This window comes from Salvelinus alpinus, chromosome 3 (assembly GCF_045679555.1).
Source record: "Salvelinus alpinus chromosome 3, SLU_Salpinus.1, whole genome shotgun sequence".
NCBI lineage: Eukaryota > Metazoa > Chordata > Actinopteri > Salmoniformes > Salmonidae > Salvelinus > Salvelinus alpinus.
Genome location: NC_092088.1, coordinates 75,581,614 through 75,600,220, shown reverse-complemented (window position 1 = coordinate 75,600,220; position 18,607 = coordinate 75,581,614). Strand labels below are relative to the sequence as shown.

Sequence of the window (18,607 nt, the reverse complement as noted above, 5' to 3'; positions counted from 1 at the left end):
AGCCCACACTGACATAGTGAGGTACTGTTTCTAACAGAGGAGGCAAGCTGCTATACTGTCTGGGATACCCTATTCATATTGTGTGTCTCTGCAGGCCTTTCTTCACCTACTGGATCATGTTTGTCCACCTGTTGATCACCATGTTGACTGTGTGTCTGTACGGCATTGCCCCTGTTGGCTTCTCCCAGCACGAGACCGTCGACTCGGTCAGTCACTGATTGTTTTATACTGTAGTTTGGGTTCTACAAGTTACAGTGGCGGGTGTATCGTCGTTGCTATGAAGGTTGTGCCTTATGTGATGAGTGATCCATTGAATCCGTGTGGTATGTCTGTGTATTTGACTTTGTAAACCCTTTGGCATTTCCCCTCTCTCTCTTTAGGTATTGAGAAATAAAGGTGTTCATGAAAATGTCAAGTTTGTGCAACAAGAAAACTTTTGGGTGGGACCAAATTCGGTAAGTGTATATTTTTTAGGCGAATGGACTTCGTTTCATCATTTAAACCTCAATGTCAGGTACAGTATGAGACCTTGTCTGTGTTCTGACTGCACATCCTCCCCCTGGCCTGCAGGAGGCGCTGATCCACCTGGGGGCTAAATTCTCCCCCTGCATGCGTCAGGACCAGCAGGTCCATGACCTGATCCAGGAGAAGAGAGGAAGAGAGAGGGACTCAGCCTGCTGTGTGAGGAACGACCGCTCCGGCTGTCTCCAGACCTCACAGGAGGAGTGCTCTGTGAGTCACCCTGGTGTTAGACTAATGTTAGACTAATGTTAGAGTCGTGTACTGGTTAACGTCCTACGAGATCTGATATCTCTCTGTCCCTCTCTCTCTCTCTCTTTATCCCTCTTGTCCCTCTCTCTCTCTGTATCCCTCTTGTCTCTCTCTCTCTCTCGTTCTTTTGTTCTCTCATGCTTTCTCTCTCTCTCTCTTTCTCACTCTCTCTATCCCTCTCTCTCTCTATCCCTGTGGTTTCTTTCTTTCTCTGTCTCTGTCTCTCTCTCTCTCGTTCTTTCATTCTCTCTCGCTTTCTCTTTCTTTATCTCTCTCTCTATCCATCTCTTTATCTGTCTCTCCATCTCTCTCTTTCCCCTGTTCTCTCTCTCCAGTCTACTCTAGCAGTGTGGGTGAAGTGGCCTCATCACCCCAGTGCTCCTCTCCTGAAGGGGAAGGTCCGTCAGCACGGCTCAGTCTGCCACCAGGACCCCAGGTAATAGACTGCTTTTTTCTGTCCCTCTCTTCTTCTATATCTCCTCTTCCCTCTATTCCTCTAACGTTCTTTCCTCTGTTCCTCTCCTTCCAGGATCTGCCTGGAGCCAGCCTCTGTATCGCCTCATGAGTGGCCTGATGACATCACCAAGTGGCCAGTGTGTACCAGGTACAACCCAGGCAACCACACTAACCTCCCCCACGTAGACTGTGCCATCACAGGACGGCCCTGCTGCATCGGGACGAAAGGGAGGTAAGGACACTCTGTTTGTTCTGTCTCTGCAGCTATACGTTGTCGCTGCGATGGTATTGTGATGTAATACTGTGTGTTGTGTGTGCAGGCTGCTATAAGTTGTTAATGTTGTAAGAACGGTATGTGTGTGTTGTAATAATGTAATGTGTTGTGTGTTCAGGTGTGAGATCACGTCCAGAGAGTACTGTGACTTTATGAAGGGCTACTTCCACGAGGAGACTACTCTCTGCTCTCAGGTGGCCTGTCTGGATGATGTGTGTGGCTTGCTGCCTTTCCTCAACCCTGAGATCCCAGACCAGTTCTACAGACTCTGGCTCTCTCTATTCCTCCATGCTGGGTGAGACTGGAACTCCCCCAGAATCACAGTGTCTCATGTCCGTCATGGTGTTGTGTCTTTTTCAGGGTCTTTCCCGCATTACTAATGTATAACGTGTGTGTGTGTGTGTGTGTGTGTGTGTGTGTGTGTGTGTGTGTGTGTGTGTGTGTGTGTGTGTGTGTGTGTGTGTGTGTGTGTGTGTGTGTGTGTGTGTGTGTGTGTGTGTGTGTGTGTGTGTGTGTGTGTGTGCAGGATCCTGCACTGCCTGGTGTCGGTGCTGTTCCAGATGACCATCCTGAGGGACTTAGAGAAGCTGGCTGGCTGGCTGAGGATCTCTATCATCTACATTGTCTCTGGAATCACTGGAAACCTGGCCAGCGCTATCTTCCTGCCCTACAGAGCTGAGGTAAATACTGTAGATACACTGTACCGTGATACCTGCCCTACAGAGCTGAGGTAAATACTGTAGATACACTGTACCGTGATACCTGCCCTACAGAGCTGAGGTAAATACTGTAGATACACTGTACCGTGATACCTGCCCTACAGAGCTGAGGTAAATACTGTAGATACACTGTACCGTGATACCTGCCCTACAGAGCTGAGGTAAATACTGTAGATACACTGTACCGTGATACCTGCCCTACAAAGCTGAGGTAAATACTGTAGATACACTGTACCGTGATACCTGCCCTACAGAGCTGAGGTAAATACTGTAGATACACTGTACCGTGATACCTGCCCTACAAAGCTGAGGTAAATACTGTAGATACACTGTACCGTGATACCTGCCCTACAGAGCTGAGGTAAAATACACTCCCACTCTCCCTTCCTCCCCAGGTGGGTCCAGCAGGCTCTCAGTTTGGTATTCTGGCCTGTCTGTTTGTTGAGCTGTTCCAGAGCTGGCAGATCCTGGAGCGTCCGTGGAGGGCTTTCACCAAGCTGTTGTGTGTCGTCCTCTTCCTGTTCTCCTTTGGCCTGCTGCCCTGGATAGACAACTTCGCCCACATCTCCGGATTCATCTCTGGACTCTTCCTCTCCTTCGCCTTCCTGCCGTACATCAGGTGAGAAGTTTGTTGATTTCGTGATATTTTTTGTTTGTTTGTATGTAAACGCTTTGACATATACATGACTCGGTTGTTGGGTTGAAGTTGCTTGGGGTAATTAGAGGGATTTTAGTATTACTAATTATTGGCAAATCATCGTCACTATCTGATTATATGATCTATTCTTATTATTTCCAGTTTTGGCCGTTCGGACATGTACCGTAAGCGTGTCCAGATCTGTGTGTTCCTGTTGGTGTTCCTGGGACTCTTCTCAGGGCTGGCTGTCCTGTTCTACGTCCACCAGGTCAAGTGTGAGTGGTGTGAGTACCTCACCTGTATTCCCCTCACTGACAAGTTCTGTGACAAGTACGACCTCAACGCCCACCTCCACTGACCAGGCCTTTGACCGTGCAACTACAATAACTAGAATGGACATTCTCAAAGAAGTATAGCCTCACGCACCAGGATAGCAGGACACAAGTCTGGTGAACAAGACTAGTCTTAAAGCAACGTCACGGCATGGACCGGACCAGCGGAAATATTTGGTGTAGCATTCAGGACATTGGACGTGAAGATTGCCAATCTTGGAAAAATGAACTGATAACGGTTGATCTTAATAACTGTTGAACTGTTGATCTGTCTCCATTCAGTTTTGTTTATATGGACATTGCTAGCGAGTGACCGGTCACTTTCAAAGCATAAAGACAGAGAGAGGTGGAAAGGGGTAATATGTGACTGTTTTGCCTTGACACTGATCTCACTCCCCTCTCTTCTTATTAAAACTGATCCAACAGAACCACCTTGTGGCCATCAGACCACACAACAGCCACTGACTCCACACACAGTTGTGGATGGATTTTGTTTTGTATTTTTCTACACAAGTCATAAAGCCAACTAAGAGTTTTATTGGATGACCTCAGACAGGAAGCTATCTCCCAAGAAAGAAAATATATGTTTAGTACTGTAGGATGACTGCCGCTGGTGCCTTGGTTATTAATGTCAAGTCTAGGTCTAAATCTAAGTCCAAGTCTAGGTCTCAAATGGCACACTATTCCCTATACAGTGAACTTATTAGTGCACTATATTGGGTCTATTCTCTATATAGTGCACTACGTTTTGAAAAAGTAGTGAACTACATAGGGGATAGGGAATAGTGTGGCATTTGAGATGTGCTCTGTGTTAGACTAGACAAACCACTTGTAGCTTAACATGTACTGTATACTGCTGTCTAAGAGTGGTGAGTGTTTGGAGGGTAGCGTTTTAGCTACCTGCTTATCTGTACCTGACAATACAGCAACACAAACTAAAGCTTTCTGTCTGTGTCCACTTAATTTCTGTTGTGTGAATGTGTCTTGCTGCACATGCATGTTTCCCCCAGTAGAGGGCAGAGTTTCCCCCAGAAGAGGGCAGAGTTTCCCCCAGTAGAGGGCAGAGCCTCCCCCAGTAGAGGGCAGAGCCTCCCCCAGTAGAGGGCAGAGTCTCCCCCAGTAGAGGGCAGAGCCTCCCCCAGTAGAGGGGAGAGTCTCCCCCAGTAGAGGGCAGAGTCTCCCCCAGTAGAGGGCAGAGCCTCCCCCAGTAAAGGGCAGAGCCTCCCCCAGTAAAGGGCAGAGCCTCCCCCAGTAGAGGCCAGAGTCTCCCCAGTAGAGGGCAGAGTCTCCCCCAGTAAAGGGCAGAGCCTCCCCCAGTAGAGGGCAGAGTCTCCCCCAGTAAAGGGCAGAGTCTCCCCCAGTAGAGGGCAGAGTCTCCCCCAGTAGAGGGCAGAGTCTCCCCCAGTAAAGGGCAGAGCCTCCCCCAGTAAAGGGCAGAGTCTCCCCCAGTAAAGGGCAGAGCCTCCCCCAGTAAAGGGCAGAGCCTCCCCCAGTAAAGGGCAGAGCCTCCCCCAGTAAAGGGCAGAGCCTCCCCCAGTAAAGGGCAGAGCCTCCCCCAGTAAAGGGCAGAGCCTCCCCCAGTAAAGGGCAGAGCCTCCCCCAGTAGAGGCCAGAGTCTCCCCAGTAGAGGGCAGAGTCTCCCCCAGTAAAGGGCAGAGCCTCCCCCAGTAGAGGGCATAGTCTCCCCCAGAAGAGGGCAGAGTTTCCCCCAGTAGAGGGCAGAGCCTCCCCCAGTAGAGGGCAGAGTCTCCCCCAGTAGAGGGCAGAGTCTCCCCCAGTAGAGGGCAGAGTCTCCCCCAGAAGAGGGCAGAGTTTCCCCCAGTAGAGGGCAGAGCCTCCCCCAGTAGAGGGCAGAGTCTCCCCCAGTAGAGGGCAGAGCCTCCCCCAGTAGAGGCCAGAGTCTCCCCAGTAGAGGCCAGAGTCTCCCCCAGTAGAGGGCAGAGTCTCCCCCAGTAGAGGGCAGAGCCTCCCCCAGTAAAGGGCAGAGTCTCCCCCAGTAAAGGGCAGAGTCTCCCCCAGTAGAGGGCAGAGTCTCCCCCAGTAGAGGGCAGAGTCTCCCCCAGTAGAGGGCAGAGCCTCCCCCAGTAAAGGGCAGAGCCTCCAACAGTAAAGGGCAGAGCCTCCCCCAGTAAAGGGCAGAGCCTCCCCCAGTAGAGGGCAGAGCCTCCCCCAGTAGAGGGCAGAGTTTTTTTTGAGTAAGTGGCTTCTATCAGGGACATGTCACATAAGATGCATATCTGATGCCTTCATATATAAGCTTCAACAAACCTAGTCTAAATGGCTGTTAAAGTAAGATGTATAATGCATTTATAATACTCTGTGTTATCAACATTATCTCTGCAAGAGGATATGTAGGCTAATGTCAACTAGAGACCCCATGTTGTTCCATGGCTCTGGCCTCTCATGATTTCAGTGTTTGATATGTTTATCCCACACAACTCTTAATGGTGCACGTCAATACCTCTCTTTTGCTGTTTACTAATTCTCTCTTCCTCTCCTTGAGTCACCAACCCCTTCCCACACATTCGCACACACACACACACACACACACACACACACACACACAGTCTATAATTTATGGTGGACTTCAAGTCCTCTCTTTTGTCGTTTACTAATTCTCTCTTCCATCCCCCTCTCCTTGATTCACCAGCCCCTTCCAACACACACACACACACACACACACACACACACACACACACACACACACACACACACACACACACACACACACACACACACACACACACACACACACAGAGAGAGAGAGAGTCTGTAATTGAGTGTTAATTAGTATGTACACTCAAGCTTCCTGTTGAAGGAAAGCTGATTATGACAAACCCTTATTTTCAGCCAAGGTATAATAGCTACATAGTATGTTTAGGTGCTATTCCACGAATCTCACCTTACAGATGCTTCTCCACCTATAGATTGTTTTTTATTTAACTAGGCAAGTCAGTTAAGAACAAATTCTTATTTACAATGACGGCCTACCAGAATGCAAAATGCCTTCTGCGGGGACGGGGCTGGGATTAAAAATAAAAATTTAGAACAAAACACACATCACGACAAGAGAGACACCACAACACTACATAAAGAGAGACCTAAGACAACAACATAGCATGGCAGCAACTCATGAAAACACAGCATGGTAGCAACACAACATGACAACAACATGGTAGCAACACAACATGGCAGCAGTACAACATGGTAGTAGCACAAAACATGGTACAAACATTATTGGGCACAGACAACAGCACCAAGGGCAAGTCAGAACTGTCATGTTCCCACCTGTCACTAGAGGGCGGCAGAGACGTCCTAGAGATATTAACAACACTCAGGTGTGTTCTATTTACTCATTATGATTTCCCTGTTAAAAGAAGTGTGTTTTCTGTTGTCCTTTGCTGAAGCTTACATTGTGTGCTGTGTGCGTTTGTCTCCTGAGTGAGTTTGAGACTTAGTGTTTGTTGTTTTCCCAGCGTTACTGTGATCCTTCCATTACTGTTTCTCAGTAAAGTATTATGTTTATCCTTAACTGCTGATTCTTTGTCTGGTCTCTTCTCTACACCTGGGTCCAACCTCACCATGTCACAGCAAGCTTCAGCCTACAACATGGACCCAGCAGAGATCACCCAGGAGCATTGCTGGGGTGGCAGCAAGAACAACTCTTCCTGACATCAGATACCCTCCGGGCACTTACCGACTCCCTCCAACCACAGTCTAACCCCAACCCAGGAGCAGCCAATGCCCAAGTCTCATCATCCAGTGCTACAGGTGTCGCCGTAGTTCCTCCAGGAAACCTGCACCGGGAACCCAAGATCCCAGCCCCCGAGCGGTATGACGGCCACCCGGGAGGATGCAAGGGGTTCCTCACCCAGGGCTCTCTGGTGTTCGAGCTACAGTCCTCCTCGTTCCATAATGATCGGGCCATGATCGCTTACATAATCTCTCTACTCTCAGGCAAGGCCCTGGCGTGGGCAACGGCGGTGTGGGAACAGCAGCCACCATCCTGCATCTCCATATTAGCCTTCACTGCCAAGCTGCGACGAGTCTTTGACCCCACAGTCGGCGGATGAGAAGCGGCCAGCCAACTGTTCATCATCCGCCAAGGGGCCAGACCAGTGGCTGACTTCGCCATTGAGTTCCGCACCCTCGCCGCCGAGAATGGGTGGAATACGGAGGCACTGGTCAGTGCTTTCCACCAGGTGTTGTCTAGCTCCATCAAGGATGAACTGGCCTCTCAGAAACTGGGAGAGAACCTCAAGTCCCTGATAACCCTGGCAATCAGGATCGACAACCGCCTCCGAGAACGCATGAGATGGCGCTTTTTTGACACCACCCCAGTATCCCGGTTTCCTGAGCAACCCAAGCCCCCCGAACCCAGCATTGAGGAGCCCATACAGCTGGGACGCACATGTCTGAGCCCACAGGAGCGTGACAGGCGCATGAGTGAAGGCTGCTGCCTCTACTGCGGAGGTCTCGACCATCTCCATGCTACCTGCCCAGAGCTGACGGGAAATGCCAGGGCTCGCCAGGACAAGGGGAGACCCTGACGAACTGTGCAGTTACCCCTCGGCTACCCAGTCACCGTCTGTCACTACCCGCAACCCTCCACTGGGACAACCATCAGCACCAGATTCAAGCCTTTGTGGACTAAGACCCCACCTAGAGCCTTGCTGCGTCCACCTGCATCCATTGAAGACCAAGACTTCTCCACTCTCCCTCCCGAATACTTAGACCTCCCGGAGGCCTTCAGTAAGAGGCAAGCCGCCACCCTCCCTCCTCATCGTCCATATGACTGCGCCATATAACCCCTACCCAGTTCCACCCCTCTCCGGGCCCGTCTTTACTCCCTCTCGATCCCTGAAGCTGCAGTCATGGACAATTACATTTGTCCGGGAGTCGCTGGAGGCAGGTTTCATTCGCTCCTCAACATCCCCAGCTGGTGCATGTTTCTTCTTCATGGGAAAGAAGGATTGAGGTCTGTTTCCCTGCATCGACTACCGAGGGCTGAACAGGATCACGATTAAGAACCGTTACCCCTTACCCCTGATGTCCGCTGCCTTGCAGCTAGCCCAGGGGACCCAGATCTTTTCACCAAACTGTACCTCTGCAACGCCTACAATCTGGTGAGAATCAGGAAGGGAGATGAATGGAAAACTTCCTTTAACACCCCTGGCCACTATGAGTATTTAGTCATGCCATTCGGATTATTGAACTCACCAGCAGTCTTCCAAGCATTGGTCAATGACCCTCTTAGGGATATGTTGAATCGGTTTGTCTTTGTTTACCTCGACGACATCCTGATCTTCTCCAAGACCCTTCCGGAACACATCCTGCACATCCGCCAAATCCTGAGATGCCTCATGCAGAGTCAACTATACATCAAGATTGAGATGTGTGAGTTCCATGTATCCCAAGTCTCTTTCCTGGGCCACATTATCTCTACTGCAGGCATCCAAATGGACCCTGTTAAGGTTAGGGTGGTCACTGACTGGCCCCGTCCCGCCTCACTCAAACAAGTCCAGCGGTTCCTCGGGTTTGCCAATTTTTACAGGTGTTTTATTCGGAACTTTGGTGTGGTGGCAGCTCCTCTCACAGCCCTAACCCGCAAGTCCCAGAACCGTTTTGGCTAGACCCCTGAGGCTGACAGGGCATTCATGGAGATTAAGGGATGTTTCACCTCCGGATCCATCCTCGTTCATCCTGATCCTACTCTTCTCTTCATGGCAGAGGTGGACACCTCAGACACCGGAGCAGGGTGGTCCTTTCACAGCGGAACGAGGGGGACAAGAGAATGCACCCATGTGCTTTTCTTTCCAAGCGGTTCTCTCCAGCAGACCACAACTATGATGTAGGTAACCGGGAGCTCTTGGCAGTCAAGTGGGCCCTTGAGGGGTGGAGACACTGGTTGGACGGGAACCTCATCCTTTCGTGATCTGGACGGACCATAAGTACTTGGTCTCCATTCAAGAAGCCAGGAGGTTGAACACTCGCCAGGCAAGATAGGCTCTGTTTTTTAACAGGTTCAACTTCACTCTAGCCTATCGCCCGGGATCCAAGAATCAGAAAACAGATGCCCTGTCCTGCCAACACGATGTCTCTAACGAGGAGAGGGACTCCGAGCCCATCATCCCCAGCTCCCGCATTGTGGCTCCTGTGTTATGGAGAGTAGAGACCATGATATGACAAGCCCAGACCCGAGAACCTGACCCCGGCTGGGGTCCCACTAACAGACTTTATGTTCCGCGATCAGCCCGTTCTCGAGTGCCACAATGGGGACACTCCTCTAAATTAACTGGGCATCCAGGGGTTAATCGGACACTGGAGTTCCTGAGATGGAAATTCTGGTTGGCCGACCTAATTGAGGATGTGAAATCCTTTGTTGGGGCCTGTTCCACCTATGCCCAAAGCAAGTCCTCTCGACAGAGACCGGCTGGGTTGCTCCAACCTCTGCTCATTCCCAGCCGGCCCTGGTCCCACCTGTCCGTAGACTTTATCACAGGGTTACCTCCATCTCAAGGGCTTACCACTATCCCGGTGGTCATTGATCGGTTCTCCAAGGCAGCCCATTTTATTGCCTTACCCAAGTTGCCCTCAGCGAAAGAGACCGCTGATCTCATAATTACCGATGTCTTTCGACTACACGGACTTCCCCAGGACATTGTCTCGGATCGTGGGCGCCAGTTCGTCGCACGGTATTGGAAAGCCTTCTGGGTGCGTCAGTGAGTCTCTCCTCGGGGTTCCACCCACAGTCGAATGGACAAACGGAGCAGGCCAACCAGGAGCTGGAGAAGTTGTTTCATTTCCACCCAGGCCAGCAACTGGAGCACGTTCCTCATCTGGGCGAAGTATGCTCACCCCCCGTCCCCATTTCCTGAACAAGAGGCCGAAACGGGGTGCCATCAGTCAAGGCGTTCATTCGACGATGTCTCTGCACCTGGATCAGAGCGCGATACTCCTTTCTCCGCTCATCTGCCCGACACCAACACCAGGCAAACCGGCACCGAAGGCCTCTTCGGCTCCTCCTACCGGGTCAACGAGTGTGGCTGTCCACCCGTGATCTTCCCTTAAAGGTGGACTCGTGGAAACTCGCTCCACGCTACATTGGACCATTCAAGATCATGAGTCGCATCAACCTGGTCACCTATCGTCTTCAGCTTCCCAGGTCTATGAGGGTCTGTCCATTCCTTCCATGTCTCCCTTCTCAAGCTGGTAAGGACCAGTCCCTTCTCTCGTCCCACACCTGCCCCTCCGCCCCCTCGACTTGTCGATGGTCCCCCGGCCTACACTGTCCGGCATCTGTTGGAGGCTCGTCCGGTCCGAGGCAACCTGCAGTACCTGATGGACTGGGAGGGCCATGATCCCGATGAGCGTGCGTGGGTGCCTGCCCGCGACATTCTGGATCTGGGATGTCGCGGGCTGGAGCCGCTCTTACAAGTGAGAGTACTGTCATGGTTCCACCTGTCACCAGAGGGCGGCACAGACCATTCTAGAGACATGAACGACTCTCGGGTGTGTCCTATTTACTCATTATGATTTCCCTGTTAAGAGGTGTGTTTTCTGTGTGTTTTCTGTGTGTTTTCTGTTCTTTGCTGAAGCTTGAATTGTGTGCTGTGTGCGTTTGTCTCCTGAGTGAGTTTGAGACTTAGTGTTTGTTGTTTTTCCAGTGTTACTGTGATCCTTCTGTTACAGTTTCTCAGTAAAGTCATCCTTAACCACTGATTCTTTGTCTGGTCTTTTCTCTGCACCTGGGTCCAACCTCACCATGTCACAACAACTGTCAGTAAGAGTGTCCATGATTGAGTCTTTGAATGAAGAGATGGAGATAAAACGGTCCAGTTTGAGTGTTTTCTGCAGCTCGTTCCAGTCGCTAGCTGCAGAAAACTGAAAAGAGGAGCGACCCAGGGATGTGTGTGCTTTGGGGACCTTTAACAGAATGTGACTGGCGGAACGGGTGTTGTATGTGGAGGATGAGGGCTGCAGTAGATATCTCAGATAGGGGGGAGTGAGGCCTAAGAGGGTTTTAATAAATAAGCATCAACCAGTGGGTCTTGCGACAGGTATACAGAGATCACCAGTTTACAGAGGAGTATAGAGTACAGTGATGAAAGAGTGCAGTATGCCATATTACGTTCACTCATCCAGACCTTTTAGATGGGACTAGTTTAGGACTAGTGTAGGCTCACTTTCTCCTCTCAACTTTGTATTTTCTATTGTATACCCCTCTCCCTCAAAACGTATTTCTCTTTCTCGCGCTCTCTCTTTCTCAAATCATATCAAATTGTATTTGTCATATACACGTGTTTAGCAGCTGTTATTGCGGGTGTAGCGAAATGCTTGTGTTTCTAGCTCCAACAGTGCAGTAATATCTAACAAGTAATATCTAACAATTTCACAGCAAAACACACAAATCAGGAATGGAATTAAGAATTCATACATATTTGGACGAGCAATGTCAGAGCAGCATAGACTAAGATACAGTAGAATAGGGTAGAATACAGTATATACATATGAGATGAGTAATGCAAAATATGTAAACAATAATAAAGTGACTAGTGTTCCATTTATAAAGTGGCCAGTGATTTCAAGTCTATGTTTATAGGGCAGCAGCCTCTAATGTGCTAGTGATGGCTATTTAGCAGGTAGACTAGTGATTAGAGCGTTGTGCCAGTAACCGAAAGGTTGCTGGATCAAATCCCTGATTGCCGAAGACATTGTTGTCAATTTATGGTAGCCCCCGCACCTCTCTGATTCAGAGGGGTTGGGTTAAATGCGGAAGACACATTTCAGTTGAATGCATTCAGTTGTACAACTCACTAGGTTACCCCCTTTCCCTTAACAGTCTGATGACCTTGAGATAGAAGCTGTCTCTCAGTCCCTGTCTCTCAGTCCCTGCTTTGATGCACCTGTACTGACCTCGCCTTCTGGATAATAGTAGTATGAACAGACAGTGGCTCGGGTGGTTGTTTTCCTTGATTATCTTTTTGGCCTTCCTGTGACATCGGGTGATGTAGGTGTCCTGGAGGGCAGGTAGTTTACCCCTGGTGATGCGTTGGGCAGACCGCACCACCCTCTGGAGAGCTCTGCAGTTGCGGGCGGTGCTGTTGCCGTACCAGGCGGTGATACAGCCCGACAGGATGCTCTCAGTTGTGCACCTGTAAATGTATGTGAGCGTTTTAAGTGCCAAGCCAAATTTCTTCAGCCTCCTGAGGTTGAAGAGGCACTGTTGCGCCTTCACCACACTGTCTGTGTGGGTGGACCATTTCAAATCGTTAGTGATGTGTACACCCCGAGGAAGCCCGAGGAGCTTTTCAGCTGCTCCACTGCGGTCCGTCGATGTGGATAGGGGCGTGCTCCCTCTGCTGTTTCCTGAAGTCCACGATCAGCTCCTTTGTTTTGTTGATGTTGGGTGAGAGGTTATTTTCCTGGCACCACACTCTCAGGGCCCTCACCTCCTCCCTGTAGGCTGTCTCGTCATTGTTGGTAATCAGGCCTACAACTGTTGTGTCGTCTGCAAACTTAACGATTGAGTTGGAGGGCGTGCGTGGCCACGCGGTCATGGGTGAACAGGGAGTACAGGAGGTGTCTGAGCACGCATCCTTGTGGGGCCCCAGTGTTGAAGATCAGTGAAGTGGAGGTGTTGTTTCCTACCTTCACCACCTGGGGGCGGTTCATCTGAAAGTCCAGGACCCAGTTGCACAGGGCGGGGTTCAGACCCAGGGCAGCGTTCTCTCGCTCGCTCTCTCTCGCGCTCTCTTTCTCTCTCTCTCTTTGTTTCTCTCCCATTCTCTCTCTCTTTAAGACAACTGAGAGGGGCACACAGTGCCATTAAACTCACCCAGCCTCTCTCTTCCCATCCCCAATCCTCCCCTTCCTCTCTCTTCCATCCATGGCCCTATAGAGATGCTGATTAGATTTTAAGTGGGCTATACCTCTCTTCTCCCCTCCTTATCTCTCTCTCTGTCTCCTCTTACTCACTCACTCTCTCAATTCAATTCAATTTTCAATTTAAGGGATTTATTGGCATGGGAAACATGTTAACATTGCCAAAGCAAGTGAAGTAGAAAATTAACAAAAGTGAAATAAACAATACAAATGAACAGTAAACATTACATTCACAAAATTTCCAAAAGAATAAAGACATTTCAAATGTCATATAATGTGTAAATAGTTAAAGAACAAAAGGGAAAATGAATATACATAAATATAGGTTGTAATTACAATGGTGTTTGTTCTTCATCCGGTCTTGCTGCTGTGATGGCACACTGTGGTATTTCACCCAGTAGATATGGGAGTTTATCAAAATGGGGTTGGTTTTCGAATTCTTTGTGGATCTGTGTAATCTGAGGAAAATCTGTGTCTCTAATATAGTCATAGCATTTGGTAGGAGGTTAGGAAGTGCAGCTCAGTTTCTACCTATTTTTGTGGGCAGTGTGCACATAGCCTGTCTTCTCTTGAGAGCCAGATCTGCCTAAGGTGTCCTTTCTCAATAGCAAGGCTATGCTCACTGAGTCTGTACATAGTCAGAGCTTTCCTTAATTTTGGGTCAGTCACAGTGGTCAGGTATTCTGCCACTGTGTACTCTCTGTTTAGGGCCAAATAGCATTCTAGTTTGCTATGTTTCTCTCTCTCTCTCCCTCTCTCCACTCTAATTAAGTAAATGTTCTTATTGTAAGGACATTTGTCATTTTTCACCCTTATGCATACCCACTTCAATCACGCCTTCCATGGAATAGCCATAATGGAAATGTTATGTCTGTCTTTCCAATCTAAAACCATTGTCTTACGTCAGATATCTCAACACAGTGTTGAAGTACTCAAGTCCAGAACTCCACCTGACTTAGACTTTTACCCCCAAGCCATAAGACTCCTAAACAGGTAATCAAATGGCTATCCGGACTATTTGCATTGTGTGCCCCCCCCCCCAACCCCTCTTTTTACACTGTACATACTACCTCAAATTGGGCCGACCAACCAGTGCTCCCGCACATTGGCTAACCGGGCTATCTGCATTGTGTCCCACCCACCAACCCCTCTTTTACGCCACTGCTAATCTCTGTTCATCATATATGCATAGTCACTTTAACCATATCTACATGTACATACTACCTCAATCAGCCTGACTAACCGGTGTCTGTATGTAGCCTCGCTACTGTATATAGCCTGTCTTTTTAAGGTTGTTTTATTTCTTTACCTACCTATTGTTCACCTAATACTTTTTTTGCACTATTGGTTAGAGCCTGTAAGTAAGCATTTCACTGTAATGTCTACACCTGTTGTATTCGGCGCACGTGACAAATAAACTTTGATTTGACTTGTCCAGTAGTGATGTCAGAAAGTCTTGCTTAGTTCACTGCAGTAGCTACTGTATTAGCTAGCTAGTCCTACTAATGTGCAACACCGTAAGTCAGCTAGCTTTCTATATTATGAAATGTTGCTTCAAAGATTGATGGACCGCAGTTTTTTGCCTATCAAGGGACTCCCGACTTGACTTGGGAACTTGGATAGATGGATAAATGGATGGATAAATTGATGGATGGATAAATGGATGGGTAGATGGATGGATGGATGGATGGATAAATGGATGGATGGATAAAGGGATGGGTTGATAGATAGATGGATGGATGGATGGATAAATGGATGGGTAGATGGATGAATGGATAAATGGATGGATAAAGGGATGGTTGATAGATAGATGGATGGATGGGTGGATACATGGATGGCTAAATGGATGGGTTGATAGATAGATGGATAGATAGATAGATGGATGGATGGATGGATGGATGGATGGATGGATGGATGGATGGATGGATGGATGGATGGATGGATGGATGGATTGCTAAATGGATGGATGAATGGCTAAATGGGTGGATGATGGATGATAGATAGATGTATAAATGGATGGGTTGAAAGATAGATGGATGGATAGATGGATAAATGGGTGGATGGATGGATGATAGATAGATGGATAAATGGATGGATGGATGGCTAAATGGATGGATGAATGGCTAAATGGGTGGATGGATGGATAAATTGATAGATGGGTGGATATGGGCAGGCGGGCAGGTACTGCAACCCTGGCTGGAAAGCCGACCCTGAAACTGGACCCTGACAGCTGCTCGGCAGGTGGTCACTGACAGGCTCTCTCTCTTCATTCTGCCTTGAGCAACACACACACCAGGCCCACAGGCCCCCAGGCTCTTAGCCAAGGTGAGGGGGATGGGAGGCTAGGTGAGGGGGATGGGAGAGAGTCCACAGTGCACCTGTCTGAGCCCACCTCCAATGACACGGCTGATTGTGAATAATGGTAGCCTGAATCACACATGGCCTATCTGCCACCTGTTCTGTGACTGACTGGCCCCCTTCCCCCTGGCAGAAAGAGAGAGAGCGAGAGAGCAGTCTAATACACTGAGCTAATAGCATCCACACTGGTTCCTGGTCCATTAGAGGGGTGTGTGGTTCTCTTGGTTTGTTGTGGTTGTGTGACTGCCTGGGCTCCTGGTCCATCAGAGGGGTGTGTGGTTCTCTTGGTTTGTTGTGGTTGTGTGACTGCCTGGGCTCCTGGTCCATCAGAGGGGTGTGAGGTTTGCACTATCAACTCCAGATTACATCTGCTCTTTAAAAAACACCTTCCTGTCCCGCTTCCTGTCACCTGTCAGCTCCAGACCCCATCCTGCTAAGGCCCTGTGTCCCCCAGCAGCCCTGCAGAAGTCTCCCCGTCCTGATCCCCTAAGCCCCCTCTCTCTGGTCCTCTCTCTCTAATTACACACACACACACACACACACACACACACACACACACACACACACACACACACACACACACACACACACACACACACACACACACACACACACACACACACACACACACACACACACACACACACACACACACACACACACACACACACTCTACTCGTTAGGGATCTCTTTAACAAGGCTGGTTCCATGAATGCCCCCTCTCTCTCAAGGTCTCTCTAATGGTTGGTTTCTCAGAGGGATGTGGGTGGCCTTTATAGAACAGATGCATTCTGGGTAAGGTCAGGGATTGTTATTATAGCTACGGGGTGGAGAGGAGAGGGGGGGGGGGGGAGAGAATCAGTGTACTACTATCTTCACATCCTTTCAAACACACACAGGTAATTCACCATGTTTAACCAGATAGAGAAAGTATAAATATTTCCATCCATCATGATGGATGACGTCACTCCAGAATGCAATGTCCACATGACCTCTTGTTCCAAAGAACTAGAATGTCTTGTCTCCCTGTACTGTGTTCCATTGACTGTACTGTGTGATGGGTCAACAGTTGTGAGGAAGCAGGCAGCCATTGTTATACTATGTGTCTTGGTAAAACACACCTGTTTAATCAGTAAACAGGGCAAGTAGAGGCCTGCCTGGACCAAGGAGCAGCCCATATCACTGGTCAGGGCCTAATGTATTGTCCCCTTCTGACTCAGCACTGGGAACAGAACAAACACACACGCATGCATGCACTCACACACAAACGGTTGCGTTGCACACACGCATGAAGGCTACTGTAGATTTGGATGAATGATCATATTGTTATTGGTTTCAAATCACCCTATATCAATATATTGAATGTGTGAGAGCCAGGATCAGCCAGTCCCCATCACTGGTTATATACCTCATGAACTATTCCCCTGCTTAAATTTGGTTGACAGAATCCTCTGCGTCCTCAAGTGATGAATTAAGTCTTATTTCTCATCAATTATTATCATCAACAGCATTATCAGATGGACTGAAAGACCATGACATATTATTTAATCCCCCCCTTGACTTGACTTAGGGACATACACGGACTGTACAAAACATTAGGAACAACTTCCTAATAACGAGTTGCACCCCATTTAGCCCTCGGAACAGCCTCAATTCGTCAGGGCATGGACTCTACAAGGTGTCGAAAGCATTCTACAGGGATGATGTCCCATGTTGACTCCAATGCTTCCCACAGTTGCTTCAAGTTAGATGGATGTCTTTTGGGTGGTGGACCATTCTTGATACACATGGGAAACTATTGAGTGTGAAAAACCAAGCAGCGTTGCAGTTCTTGACACAAACTGGTGCACCTTGCATCTACTACCATACCCCGTTAACCTTTTGTCAATCTAGGGGGTGCTGTTTCCACTTTGGAAAATATCGTCTCCAAATTAAACTGCCTCATACTCAATTCTTGCTCGTACAATATGCATATTAGTATTACTATTGGATAGAAAACAATCTCTAGTTTCTAAAACCGTTTGAATTATGTCTGTGGGTGAACCAGAACTCTTTCTGCAGCGAAATTCATGACAGGAACTGCGAAGGTCTGAAAATGAGGCTCTGTTCTCAGATCAGTTTAAAGCTCTGTATGTATCCTATGGGTTGACATGAACTGCACCCGCCTTCCCCTGGATGCCAGTAACCAATGAGAATTGGAATGGAGTTTCTGCGTAGATCTCAGACCTTATAAAAGGCCAAGGAACGAAGGGAGCTCTCTTTTCGTCGTTCGTCATTACGCAAAGCAAGACCTCAGGATGGCATTTTGAAACGCTCAGTTATCGGCCTTAGATATATCCGTCTGTAATTTAATTCGATATAGGTGTTAGAAACATCATAACGAAGTTATTTTAAACCGAGTTATATCAGTTTATGCGAGTATATTGCTATTTTCGGAATTTCCTTAGTATTGCGTTTTGAACATTTGGGCATGTTGTGGCCACATAGCTATTGTTAGCTGCTAATTCCGAAGTTGAAGACGACGTTTTACAACCAAGCAACGATTCTTTTGGACAAAGGACAACTTGCCCAAGATTCTGATGGAAGCTCGTCCAAAAGTAAGAGTTATTTATGATGTTATTCCGTATTTATGTGGAAAAATGTAAACGGATTTGTCCGCCATTATTGCGGCACTAGTCTGGCTGTAACGCACACTGTATGTCTAGTAACGTTAATTTTAAAAAATCTAACTCAGCGGTTGCATTAATAACTAATGCATCTTTCATTTGCTGTCCAACCTGTATTTTTTAGTCAAGTTTACGATTATTTATTGATTAGATTAGGTGCCTTTCCAAGATGGCGCGAGCCAGAATGCATGAACTGTTGCCACTGATCACATTGTATAACCACGATTTGTGCTGCTAAATATGCACATTTTCGAACAAAACCTATATGCATTGTGTAATATGATGTTACAGGACTGTCATCTGATGAAGTATATCAAGGTTAGTCAAAAATTATATATCTTTTGCTGGATTGTTACGATCGCTAACCTGTGCTGCTGGTAAATTGCTTGTGTTTCTGGTTATTGTGCTAAGCTAATATAATGCTATATTGTGTTTTCGCTGTAAAACACTTAAAAAATCTGACATATTGGCTGGATTCACAAGATGTTGGGCTTTCATTTGCTGTACAC

General features: G+C 48.2%; 1 protein-coding gene across 6 annotated transcripts in view; it reads left to right on the top strand.

Moving 5' to 3' along the window:
- LOC139571333 (inactive rhomboid protein 1-like) overlaps nucleotides 1-4,305 on the top strand; it is a 75,094-nt gene extending 70,789 nt beyond the window's left edge. For 3 of the 6 annotated variants that reach the window (XM_071394122.1, XM_071394124.1, XM_071394123.1), the window contains exons 7-15: nucleotides 95-206; nucleotides 381-455; nucleotides 571-732; nucleotides 1,107-1,207; nucleotides 1,301-1,459; nucleotides 1,620-1,796; nucleotides 2,028-2,181; nucleotides 2,616-2,839; nucleotides 3,020-4,301. In XM_071394122.1, the coding sequence (XP_071250223.1) occupies nucleotides 95-206; nucleotides 381-455; nucleotides 571-732; nucleotides 1,107-1,207; nucleotides 1,301-1,459; nucleotides 1,620-1,796; nucleotides 2,028-2,181; nucleotides 2,616-2,839; nucleotides 3,020-3,215 (1,360 nt within the window). In that variant the 3' untranslated portion in view covers nucleotides 3,216-4,301. Of the gene's footprint in view, nucleotides 1-94; nucleotides 207-380; nucleotides 456-570; nucleotides 733-1,106; nucleotides 1,208-1,300; nucleotides 1,460-1,619; nucleotides 1,797-2,027; nucleotides 2,182-2,615; nucleotides 2,840-3,019 lie in introns of all 6 variants that reach the window. The other 3 variants (XM_071394118.1, XM_071394119.1, XM_071394120.1) reach the window with 2 other exon arrangements.
- The last annotated feature ends 14,302 nt before the right edge of the window (nucleotides 4,306-18,607 follow it).